Raw genomic sequence first — 13,838 nt, 5'->3', positions numbered from 1 at the left:
TATTTGCATAACATAAATCATCACTCTATAATGTGTTTCAAACTAATGTTCTTTTTCACCTTTCTAGCGGAATATATTGTAGTATGACCTATATTTAAGAAACAATTTGGAAACATAAGTCAATAAACCATTCAGATGCGGATTCAGGCAGGGAGTCCATGTGACACGCCCCCCCCCCCCCCCTCTCCCCCACCTCTGTTTTTGTAAAACAATATATATTACAGAATACACCAAAAGCAACAACGGGTTTTGGGCCCCGCTATTAAAAAAACATCTGGATCCGCGCCTGCTATGTCATTTATGTAATGTACTGATACAAAAATAAATAAGTTTGAGTGCTAATGGGGATAAAACACTGTAAACACTGTAAGATAGGTTGATACATTATGACTGTCAGGTCGTATGTCCACGAATAATATATATCACCAGTAACAAACTGCGGTGCACATTTGTTACTTTTCACAAGATCATAAACAATTGGTTTTGTCATGTTATTCTCAAAAGGTATCTTCTTGGTTCGTAGCCACGACTGTATGTCGTCCTTCTTGGCATTAAATGTAGGACATCGTGTTATCTCAGTTACTTTGTTGTGCTAGCTAGCATTATAAATGACGATGATAGAAGGCTCTGGTAAAGAAGGCATAAGTTGTTCTTCAAACCATTTAATAACATTTTCATGATTCATGGTAGTCTCCGTCTGTGTTTTTTTAGCTTCAAATACCAAGTCGCAACCATCTATCTGTCTATATTTATCACAGCCAGCATTACAGATAATAAGTCGTTTTATTATCCATATGGTTCAACATAACCGAGTTAATAATAATCAGACGAAGCACACTTCAAATGAAGATTGCCAATAGAACGGGTTCTCGTTGGCACTAACAACATACACAATTGCGAACATATATTAGATAAGCGTTTATTTTCACTCCAAAACTGAGAACATTTCCGTCTCAGTTGTTTGCTGTATGACCGCATTTGGCTGTAGTACCGGTCCGAACAGGTGGTTCATTAACCGATTTACTCCGGCTGTCTCTTGCACTATACATCCATGTCCCAAAAGGTCAATGCACAATATTACAAATTAGCATGGGCAAAATACAGCCATAAGGCAAACCATTAAACATACATATTGTTTTAATTCTTCACCATTTCCAAGAAGTGAATATGTGAACCATAACTTGTGTCACAATTAGGAACTATAGTGGACGTGATGAATGAACTCTCACCCGGAAGTGTAGTGAGACCCTAGCTCAGACTGTGCCTTTGAAATATGACGTCATTTCGTCATCTCCTAGTTATGGCTGAAACATTTTGAGTTGGGTCTTGTTATTCATAAAGAAAATAACAATAAAATATGGATAATAAAGAAATTATTACACTCGCGTGTGAGTCGTACTGATTTTACGAAATTCGTGGCAGGATTCATATATTACCTTCGCTCTCGATCGGGCAATACAAAAATCTTGACACTCGTTTCGTAAAATCAGTACGACACACAAGCTCGTATAATAATCTCTGTTTCCCTTCCCAATCATCGAACAGAGTTTAGGAACTCGATGAGTAGCGTCTAATTTTGGCAGGTGATTGGCGGTGCTTGTGCCCGGATAGATATTTGTCCAGTGCTGGGATGTTGTATGGTTAACGTTCACCCACGTCTCATCTTGATATACTATTAAATACCCATGTTCTCGTAAACTGTATACTTCGTGGAGATAGGAGAGTCTCCTGTCTGATACATTGGCGTCCTCAAAAATCACTTTCCCAGTTGTAAAAATATGTTGATATTTAAAATTGAGGTCGTGAAGTGTTCTAGGTAATGTTGATATCGATATGTTGATTCCGCTTTCCTTCCTCAAAGCCAAATTAATCTATGTAATGTAGGTAGTTCGGCCTCTCTATAAAATCGATATACTTGTCGTCTAATAACATCTTTATCAAATAATTATAATCGATGAGTTTTCGGTCAGGTTCTTTAACAATGCATTCTGTGCTCGGATTGGTAGCGTTTAGATTTTTTATACTTATTTTCACTGTTGAAGCCGAAATTTTAAGTGCAGCGGCAACTCGTTCAACAATTCGATAAGCGGCATATCTAGGTCTACCACGCTGACATTAGTCTTTAAAATAATCAAAAACGTTCTTAATACAAGATTTTACATCAACTGAAATGCTTTTCGATTTACCCATATTTTACTAAAATAATAATAATGTATGCAATGTCCAGTAATACATTTTCTATGAACATATATACCCTTCTATACTTGTATTTCATGTGGTTTACACAATGCTACAACAGCACGTGCAATCATAGATTATACTTCGAAAATAATATGTTATTAATCATCGACTTGATATGTACAAGCAATGTTATCGTATTTTGGCCATTCAGAGCCGTGTCTAGGGGATGGGCAAGTGGTGGAACCCCCGAAAAAGTCTCAACAATAGCTTTTTGATTTACAAAATTGGTTTGTGCATTACAAAAGTACCACACACACACACACACACACACACACACACACACACACACACACACCTCCACCTTAGACACCACCATAAATAATATAGATTTGACCACAAGGGATCCCAATTAAAGGAAAAAAGGTGTGGAAAGGTCAGCACTTACCAGACCTAACACTGTGAACTCTGTAACACCCGACCTTGTGTAAGCTGATTTTTGTTTGTTACTACACCCTAGTTGTGTTAGGTTAGGTATGGTATGTAAATATATAATTTATAAAATAAAATTCAAATAAATAATGTATTGGCAAAATTGATTCAATATACTGCATGTACATGGAATGGTTACATGTATTTTTACGTATATGTTTAAAGAAAAGGTTAGAAAAAGCTGGTACACATTTTACATTCCAAAACATTCATAACCTTGATTCAATGAAACAAGCTATAATGGCCTTCACGTAGCCTCGTATCCTGATCTTTTGTTATGTAAATAGTCTTAGTTATTTATAGAAGAAAGAACCTGCATTCAAAACATACAGAGATTTTTGTAAAATGGAAGTAAGTCAACTTCGTGCATTTTAGATAATGAATTGTAAATGTATATAAAACCTATCGGGGTTTGGGTTTGTTTTCATGCAAATGTTTGGAAAACAAGGATTGAATAGGAATTAAACGTAACATTTGCAAAAGAAACGTAGGGTCTAAACAACTAAACAGGCCTATAGTAATAAAATAATGTGTCAGTTCTCCTCACGTTTATTCTAGGTTGTCTCCCTTTGGTGATCGTGTATTCTTGGCCACTCCTCTTCGCGATCCAGAACAAGGGTGCGTTCAGGTCCACCCCCTTGGTCTTCTGCAGGTGCAGGGTGATTGTCCACTTGAGTACAGATACGTTCAGCTTTAGAGTCTGTGGCATCTGACACATCTCGTGACCCGAGACGCTCGGGTCAAATGTCACCGAGGTCACCTTACCTACATAGCGAAAAAGATACATATAAATCTATGAAATTAATGACCTGTCAAGAAAACGTTAGAGCTTGTTAAGTAAGCTTTGTCGTTTGTCAGTGATGGCACGCGGGTAGGGTTAGGTTAGTGTGCGGTATGAGGACAACAATACGTGGCAGGACAAGCTTTATTGGAGACAATTGGTTTTAAGAGATATATTATGAGATGGGAGGAATTAAGTGATGTCTGTATGAATTTAACACACGGAAAGGTGAACTCGGACACCACACAGAGATACCCACGGGCGGACAGATACAGGCAGACAGAGATATATTGTATGTGTGTGTGTGTGTGTGTGTGTGTGTGTGAGAGAGAGAGAGAGAGAGAGAGAGAGAGAGAGAGAGAGAGAGAGAGAGAGAGAGAGAGAGAGAGAGAGACAGACAGACAGACAGACAGACAGACAGACAGAGAGAGAGAGAGAGAGAGAGAGAGAGAGAGAGAGAGAGAGAGACAGACAGACAGACAGACAGAGGGACAGGCAGGCAGGCAGGCAAGCAGGCACAGAGAGAGAGAGAGAGAGAGAGAGAGAGAGAGAGAGAGAGAGAGAGAGAGACTTTATTGTATAACGTCTATTGTGTTGTTGTTTTTGTGTTCACGGTGGACATACACGTGGGTGTTTTTTCACAGTACAGTTGACTTGACACCAAAAATAATCAATAATCATTAAAAAAAAACCATTTCCCGTAAAAAACATAAGTAGCAGAAAACGCTACAGATGTTTGCAGGCGGTACGGCAACTTGTGTGTGTGTGTGTGTGTGTGTGTGTGTGTGTGTGTGTGTGTGTGTGTGTGTCTGTGTGTGTCTGGGGGTTTTGAGGGGCTAATGAAACCATTAGGGCCAGTCTGTACTAAAAAAAAGTACTTTTATATCTCTTTCGGGGCGAGGCGTAGCCCAGTGGTCTTTAACCATGTGTCCGACGCCATATAACCGTAAATAAAATGTGTTGAGTGCGTCGTTAAATAAAAAAACATTTCATTTTAATGCTCTTTTGTAGTCTTCGCTATAATGTGATCATTTCTGAAACCGGCGTGACTGACTGATCGGTAGAGAGTGGCGCTACGACAGTGTGCAGTAGCCGTGTTTATTCATCCGTACACCCTTGGGCTATACGTGATCGCTTAAATATAGCAGACACGTCGCTTACAATGATGTATGTTTACACGCGCTCATTGCGTAACAAAAACAAAATTGGTCATCTTTTATAGCCGTGCATGGTTTCTGGAAATGTGAGGTAAAATGAAGTTTCACAATTATTTTTTTTAGTTTGTCATTATGAACTGTTTTAAATATACAACATAGAATACTTGTGCAAACTTAATCCAAATAATACAAGTTGTCCTAATAATTTGGTTATTATTTGAAAACATGTTTTTTTTATTACTAATATAAACTGGTTTCTCTAACACACAACACAACACAACACAACACAACACACACAACACACACACAACACATACACCACACACACACACACAACACAACACACACACCACACACACACACACAACACAGCACACATACACCACACACACACACACACAACACACACAACATAACACAACACACACACATACACCTACACCACACACACACAACACAGAACACAACATACACACACACATACACCACACACACAACATAACACAACACACACACCTACACCACACACACACACACACAACAGACACCACACACACAACACACATACCTACACAACACACACACCTACACAACACACACACACACACCTACACAACACACAAAACACACACACACACCACACCACACCAGGGGTGGGGGGGGGGTAAACAAAACAACAACAAAAACCAAGAGTGCGCACGCACATACACACGCACACATACAACACGCGCAAACAAAAGTTAAAGTTTTAAAGCACATCGATGTATAACCATCGGCTATTGGATGTCAGACATTTGGTCATTTAGAAATATAGTCTTAAAAAGGAAGCCCGCTACATTTTTCTACTTGTAGCAAGTGATAATTTGTATGTACCATCTTATAGACAGGGGGCGGGACGTAGCCCAGTGGTAAAGAGTTCGCTTGATGCGCCTGTCGGCCTAGGATCGATCGCCGTCGGTGGACCCATTGGGCTATTTCTCGTTCCAGCCAGTGCTCCACGACTGGTGTAACAAAGGCCGTGGTATATACTATCCTGTCTGTGGGATTGTGCATATAAAAGATCCCTTGCTGCTAATCGAAAAAAGTAGTCCATGAAGTGTCGACAGCGGGCTTCCTCTCTCAATATCTGTGTGGTCCTTAGCCATATGTCTGACGCCATATTACCGTAAATAAAATGTGTTGAATGCGTCGTTAAATAAAACATTTCCTTCCTTCCTTCTATATATCAAAGTATTTCTTTACTAGATAAAAGATTGTTAAATACAGTGAGCTATTTTGTAGTACGAATATTAAGTTACAAAATAATATTCGTAAATTTACTGACTGTGCTTTTAAAACATTTAAATCCGCAAGGAAAAGTATTCCATAAACAAGTAAAATGTCAGACGGCAGAAAACTGCGATCTCAGCGAAGTGGATATCGGTGACATCGTTACAGTCTTGTATGCGGAATCTCTGTCACTGTAATGGTTTTTTCCACGATTTGTGTCTGGACAGATACAAAATGTCCTTCATCCCATATAGGATAGCACATACCACCGCCTTTCATATACCAGTCGTGATGCACTGAATGGATCGAACACAAACAAAACCAAAGCACACACAAATGCTATGTTTGGGATTCCACAGATTACTCTGAGTATGAGTCACTTTACACTACACTATACTATAATATGTAGTCCAAGTTGTCAAATTACATTTACTGGGGTGTCATTAAATAGTCATTCATTCATTTATTCATTCATTCATTCATTCATTTGTTAAGTAAGAGCGTTTTGGATAATCACTTTTATAATATCTGTTTAGCAGTCTATCTTGTGATGTCGTAATTGACATTGTCAACTTCTCTTTTTTATTTACACCTACTGTTCATCATTGCCATTGAATCTGTTCCGAAGCCATTGTTGTCGACTTGCATAAAGGACTATTACACTCGATTGTTGATGTTTATCAATCCAATGGGATCCGCGCTTTATCTCAGTGAAATACATCTTGTTTACGATTTGGGGAGAGGCGTGGGTCAGGTAAATTTAACGACATACGTATCAAAAATAAAAAATTCGAATTCATTAACAAAAGACTTCTAAGTTGATTAAATTCAGACGTGGGCTTTGGATATCTGAAGAATATTTTTATTTTATCGGTGCATGCAACACTAAAGCTGTCTAAAGCAGTCTAAATTTGTTCACACATGTATGCAAGTGTTCAGGCTTAAGGCAACGATTTGACAGCTCATAACTCGACGTTGCCACGCCTAAGCAAGGCAATGAAAGGAAATATGTAAATATCTTAATTAGGTATGTCTATTGAAATTAGTGCTCGCTTGACGGACAAGATGTCTGGAGCATTGCTATGACAGATAGATGATTTAAATGCCATTCATTCATTCATTCATTCATTCATTCATTCACTCATTATGCTTAATTCATTCGTTCGTTCAGACAGTCGGTCAGTTAGTAAATCATTCCTTCAGTTATTCATTCATTCGTTTTCTTGTCCGTTTGTTCGTTGTTTCATTAATTCATTCATTCGTTCATTCATTCATCATTCATTCATTCATCATTCATTCATTCGTTCATTCATCCATTCAGTACCGTGTGCTGGACACACATCCGGACTGACTACTGAGTTGAAGCCAGGCAGGTCTCTGAATACTGTGAGAGCAGGACGTAGCTCTGTGGTAAAGCGCTCGCTTGATGTGCGGTCGAACTAGGATCGATCCCCGTCGGAGGGCCCATTGGGCTAGTTCTCGCTCCACCCAGTGCACCACGACGGGTATATCAAAGGCCGTGGTATGTGCTATCCTGTCTGTGGGATGGTGCATATAAAAGATGCCTTGCTAGTAATGAAAAAAATGTAGCGGGTTTCCTCTCTAAGACTATATGTCGAAATTACCAAATGTTTGACATCCAATAACCGATTATTAATAAATCAATGTGCTCTAGCGTTGTCAAAACTTCAACTAACAGATAAAACAGCTGTGGATCTTTTATATTCATTTTCCTTCAGACAGGACAGTATATACCACAGACTTTGGCGTACTAGTCATGGAGCATTGGTTGGGGTGGGGCGAAGGCGGTAACAGGACACGAACTTGGTACCTAGGCCTACTAGTGTTAAACCGACTGACATAACAACGACAGAAAGTTAGGAATCTGTCATCTTTGTCGCTGTCGATAGCAATGGACTATTCAACGTCTTCGTATATACGAAGACAGAATGTCTCACGAAATTACGATTTGTATTTTTGTTTTTTTTACACCTAGCCTACCTGATCTGTCAAGTAATTGCCGATATAGTAATCAAGACTTCGTCGCCGCTGACAGGCGAATGACTGATCGGTGATACGGCAGGACACCACATGCCTTAATCCTGACTTTACTCTGTACACACAACTATATCATATATGGGGCATGCACCAATTTTGTTACCGAGAAATGTAGAGATTCCTTAAAGGTCTATTATTTATGTCGCTATGTTTGTATTTATTTATTTATTTATTTTTTTATTTATTTATTTATTTTATTTTATTTTTTTTTGTATTTATTTATTTATTTATTTATTTTTGTATTTATTTATTTATTTTTTTTTTTTTTATTTTTTTTTTTTTTTTTTTTTTTTATTTATTAACACTGGTTTACCCAAACATCCTTGTTAGTACATGATGAAAATCTGCACGGGGGGACCACTCACTTTAAACAATGCTCGGTGGAAAAGAAAGAAAGAAATGTTTTATTTAACGACGCACTCAATACATTTTATTTACGGTTATATGGCGTCAGACATATATGGTTAAGGACCACACAGATATTGAGAGAGGAAACACGCTGTCGCCACTTCGTGAGCTATTAGTTTTTTCGATTAGCAACAAGGGTTCTTTTATATGCACCATCCCACAGACAGAGTAGTACATACAACGGCCTCTGATATACCAGTCGTGGTGCACTGGTTGGAACGATGTTCGGTGGAAGTAACCTGTGTATCTCCGGGGAGTGTTGGCTCATTATTTACACCAAATGTCATAGTAATCCTAGACACCACATATCCATAGTTAAAAGTGTGCCGACATCTTGTTAAACAAACGTTCCTTTCGATTACTTTAACAAAGCATATACAATCTTTGGCAGTAACATGTATCACCTTGAATAAGAAAAGTTACTGGAGCACATTACAAGCAAAGGCTAAATAGTGAGAGAAGAAACCCACTGTTGTCACATAGTCCACTCATACCATGCTGCAGGAAGGTGTCTTTGCGAAGAACGCTCCCATAGAAGACGTTTTGGGTTTTTTAACGACACCACTAGAGCACGTTGATTTATTAATCATCGGCTATTGGATGTCAAACATATGGTCATTTTGACAGTCATAGAGATGAAACCCGCTACATTTTTCCATTAGTAGCAAGGGATCTTTTATATGCATCATCCCACAGACAGGATAGCACATACCAAGGCCTTTGATATACCAGTCGTGGTGTACTGGCTAGAGTGAGAAATAGCCCAAGATGTCCACCGACAGAGATCGTTCCTAGACCGACCGTGCATCGAACGAGCGTTTTCCCACTGGGCTATGTCCCGTACTCCCTCCCATAGAAAGGATAGTCCATACATATCTAACTTGGACATGTATACCAGTCGCATGCGTGGTGCTGGCTAACCGAGGGGATCCTGAGAGTGCTTTATCATTGAGCTACATACGACACACTCGTGTTTGAGAGACAAAAAAAAACAAAAAACAAAACAAAAAAAACAGCGAAACAAAACTAAACAAACCAACAAAACTTCTTTTTTTTTAAATAAAAAAAAAGGAGAAAGAAAAAAAACCTAACCTTCACTTGTTACAAACTTCATGCAAATGTGTTCTTTTTACACTTGCTACAACCTTTAACATGTAATAAAATGAAAATAAAATATAACGTAAGTGACATATCCATGCACGTACATGAGTAATGCATGTGTCCGCGTTCACAAGACCTGCATCAAAGATTGTACTTCGTGTTCCTTTTACTTAGCCCGTAACGTCATGCGTCAAACACGCAACCAGTAACTCATGGTCCACAGAGCATACGTCAGTACGCTTTCTTACGGTTTGAAATCTTCTAACTACTGCCATTTCTACTTGTCCTAGTGCCAACATCACCACCACCACAACCCTCACTATTACTTCTTCTTCTACTTCTACTACTACTACTACTACTACTACTACTACTACTACTACTACTACTACTACTACTACTACTACTACTACTACTACTACTACTGCTGCTGCTGCTACTACTACTACTACTAACACTAATACTAACACTAATACTACTACTACTAATAATAATAATACTTTTACTACCAGCAGTAGTAGTAGCAGTAGTAATAGTAGTAGTAGTAAAAGTAGTAGTAGTAGTATATCAGTGGTAGTAGTAGGGTTAGTAGTAGTAGTAGTAGTAGTAGTAGTAGTAGGATTAGTAGTAGTAGTAGGATTAGTAGTAGTAGTAGTAGGAGGAGTAGTAGTACGATTAGTAGTAGGTGTAGTAGTAGTAGTAGTAGTAGTAGTAGTAGTAGTAGTAGTAGTAGTACGATTAGTAGTAGCGGTGGTGGTGGTAGTGGTGGTGGTGATGATGATGGTGATGGTGGTGGTTGTGTTGGTGGTGATGGTGGTGGTGGTGATGATGATGATGATGATGGTGATGGTGGTGATGGTGGTGATGATGATGATGGTGATGGTTATGATGATGGTGGTGGTGCTGGTGGTGATGATAATGATGGTGGTGGTGGAGGTGATGGTGTTGGTGGTGATGGTGGTGGTGGTGATGATGATGATGATGATGGTGATGGTGGTGATGGTGGTGATGATGATGATGGTGATGGTTATGATGATGGTGGTGGTGCTGGTGGTGATGATAATGATGGTGGTGGTGGAGGTGATGGTGGTGGTGATGATGCTGGTGGTGGTGCTGGTGGTATTGGTTGAGACCTTTCTACAAGTGTAAACATGAGTTAAATATTTATTTTACTCGACACATTTTTATTTATGATTATATGGCGTCGGACATGGGCTACTCTATTTTATTAGCTATAAGGGCTCTTTTATATCCACAATCCTGCATATACACCGCAGGCTTTGTTGTATTTAACACCAACTGAAATAGCCCAATGGGCCAAGCGACAGGGATCGACCCTTGATCGATAGCGCATCAGGCGAGAGCATATTAACTTGGCTAACTCCCTCTCTTCGTCGCTCCCCTTTACAACAAAAAAGAAAGAAAGAAAGAAAAAAGAAAAAAAAAAGAAAGAAAGAAAGAAAGAAAGAAAGAAAGAAATCAAACACGTTGGCTGCCATTAAACATATACGCATTTTCTAAACCAAAGGATTTTTAGTAGAAATACTCAAAATGCATTTAGATATGAAATGATATAAAATGATAGAAATCCGGCTGTTAAAAATGTTGTCAGTGAAGCTGAATGTCTCTTAAAAGTGTTACTGGACACCTAAAGATGTCTTTCAAGTGAAGACAAATCGAATTATTTCTAGGCGTGAGGAAACTTTAAGTTATTTCCTGTACAAACAACAAGTTTATCGGTTTGTGATAGAGCGCCATTTGACGGCAACCTTGGCGAAGAGCACACACCACCTAAGTGTCGATCGTCGTTGATTTCTTCTCCCAAAATGTCCAACAAACCAAGGACCGAAAAGCAAAAGTTAAAAGTTAGAAACGTATGATCCATTGGAAGTGGGTTTTTTAATATTATTTTAAAAATTAAAAACAACAATAATTAGAACCACAATATACTGCGGCGCAACTGGAATGAGGGAGAAGGGATACTTTGGTTCCTTATGGGACACATTGATGGAGAGGGACTTCACAATAATGTCCATATAAAAAGTAACAATTATCAACAAAAATTTAAAAATAATAATAATAATAAAAATTTAAAAAACATTTGGTTAATGAATTGAATTAAAGAAACATTCCTGACTTTGCTGCATTGTAAGATGTTTCCGATTAATAAAATAGTTATACGATTAAGCTTACACATTAAATATATTTTTTTGTTTAGAATATTAGTCTCTGTATATTCAATGTGCTTCTGGACGTCTTAATATTTGTAAGAAGCCTAAACTGGATTTTGTCTTCAAATAATTTCGTACGTACAAAAAAAACACCCAGAAAGAAGTAACATGAAATTTAACCTATCAAATATTAGAACGATCAGAAACACGTTTAATATACAGTCACTAATATCTTATGGAGAACAAAATATATTTATATGTAATTACAATCGTTAAAAAGTCTCTGCTAGTCGATAACATCTTATCTTAAAAATTGCAGCAAACTCAGGAATGTCCCTTTAAATTAATATTTAAATTCATGCAATAAAAATTTGTAGGTGTCAAATAAGCCTATTTATGCTAGGTGGCAATATAGTTTATGTCTGTATTGTATAATTTTATGTGTATTGTCATTTGGCACTTTAATAAACATTTAATAAACAAATATTTAACGAGACTAGCACAAAGAAACACAATTTTTTTTACCAAGAACAAACAAAAACCACATAACAAACAAAATAATCATTGAAAAAAATCGGCTAATTGTAAACGGCTGTGAAAGCGTTAATTCAAAAATACACAATTACTAACGCATATCAATTTAAAAAAAAAAACCTTACAATCTACACAAAGAAAAAAAACAAAACAAGTATTAATATGTATATATATATATATATATATATATATATATATATATATATATATATATATATATATATATATATATATATATATATATATATATGTGTGTGTGTGTGTGTGTGTGTGTGTGTGTGTGTGTGTGTGTGTATATGTATCTGTGTGTGTATATATATATATATATATATTGGACACCAATCGGCGACCTAAAATATTTCTTGCAACTCTTCAGTTATTGTTATTATTGCAGTTGTTTTATTTACCTTTTGTTTATTTTGTGTTCGTTTATTCATTAATTTTTATCATTAAATAATACTAATTTGTTATTTATAGATTAACAAATAAAACCACCTACCTGGTATTACGCAAACTATTCCAAATAAACAGGTTATAAAACAAACACAGACATATTTTGATCCGAACATCATTGGCGAAAAGTCTATATTGAGACATCAAACTCTGTCTAACTCGGACCGTGAATGGAAACCCGGGATGAACTGGGTTTCACTCCCGCAGTTTGTTCTGTCAATCATTCGCAACTGTCAGTCAGCGAAAAGCCTGACGCGGACTTCGGGCTGGGTCGATTCACATTCCGCGTGTCGGAGATCAACGTTATGGACAGTTGGAAGAACGAAGAGTCTTTTCCTGGATGAATGGTCATAGAAACAGAGTGTCGCCCTTTTAAGCACATGTATTTTATGGTCACAGTTGAGAAGATATATGGTCCGCGCGTGTTCTTGGCTATAAATACAAGACGACATACACGTGTATATGAAAGATACCAGTATTAATGAGCCTCTGTAAGTGGTGTGACACGCATGCACTCATAACATTAAATCGGTAAAAACATGTTTGAACTATGATATTAAAAGTTAAAAAAGTAAAATTTCTAAACAAAAATCAAGAACATGGTAACTATATCAGAAAACAAAAATTAAAACAATGAAGTTTGTTTTGTTTAACGACACCACTAGAGCACATTGATTTATTAATCATCGGCTATTGGATGTCAAATATTTGGTAATTTTGACATAGTCTTAGTGAGGAAATCCGCTATATGTTTCCATTAGTAGCAAGGGGTCGTTTATATGCACCATCCCACAAACAGGATAGCACATGTCACGGCCTTTGATATACCCGTCGTGGTGCACTGGCTGGAACGAGAAATAGCTCAATGAGCCCACCGACAGGGATCGATCCCAAACCGACCGCGCATCAAGCTACATCCACTGGGCTACATCCCGCCCCTAAATGAAACAAAGTAAGAAGAGGAAGTCAGAAACGAAAGAAAAGAAAAGAAAAAGTTATTTGCGTCTAAAACTTATATCGGGTGATTATTATTATTATTATTATTATTTTTTATTTATTTTTTAAAGAAAGAAGAAAAGTAGAACTAGAAATTAAGCAGCAATAAAAAAAAAATAAAAAAAATCAAGAACATATTAGATATATATCACCGGCCTCGGTCGTGTCGTGGTTAAGTCATCAGACATAAGGCTGAATGGTACAGGGTTCGCATCCTGGTACCGGCTCCCACCCAGAGCCTCT

At 37.6% G+C, this 13,838-nt stretch overlaps 1 protein-coding gene across 1 annotated transcript in view; it reads right to left on the bottom strand.

Annotated features, from left to right (window-relative positions):
• The window catches only part of LOC121381901 (zinc metalloproteinase-disintegrin-like MTP4), a 43,520-nt gene extending 30,548 nt beyond the window's left edge, over positions 1 to 12,972 (bottom strand). The window contains exons 1-2 of the mRNA XM_041511303.1: positions 12,646 to 12,972; positions 3,218 to 3,435 (exon numbers count right to left, since the gene is read on the bottom strand). Of these exons, the coding sequence (XP_041367237.1) occupies positions 3,218 to 3,435; positions 12,646 to 12,718 (291 nt within the window). The 5' untranslated portion in view covers positions 12,719 to 12,972. The remainder of the gene's footprint in view (positions 1 to 3,217; positions 3,436 to 12,645) is intronic.
• Positions 12,973 to 13,838: the final 866 nt, after the last annotated feature.

Source organism: Gigantopelta aegis, chromosome 9 (genome assembly GCF_016097555.1).
Source record: "Gigantopelta aegis isolate Gae_Host chromosome 9, Gae_host_genome, whole genome shotgun sequence".
In the NCBI taxonomy this organism is placed as follows: Eukaryota; Metazoa; Mollusca; class Gastropoda; order Neomphalida; family Peltospiridae; genus Gigantopelta; species Gigantopelta aegis.
The sequence above is the reverse complement of the archived record's forward strand: the minus strand, read 5'-3'. Positions and strand labels throughout refer to the sequence as shown.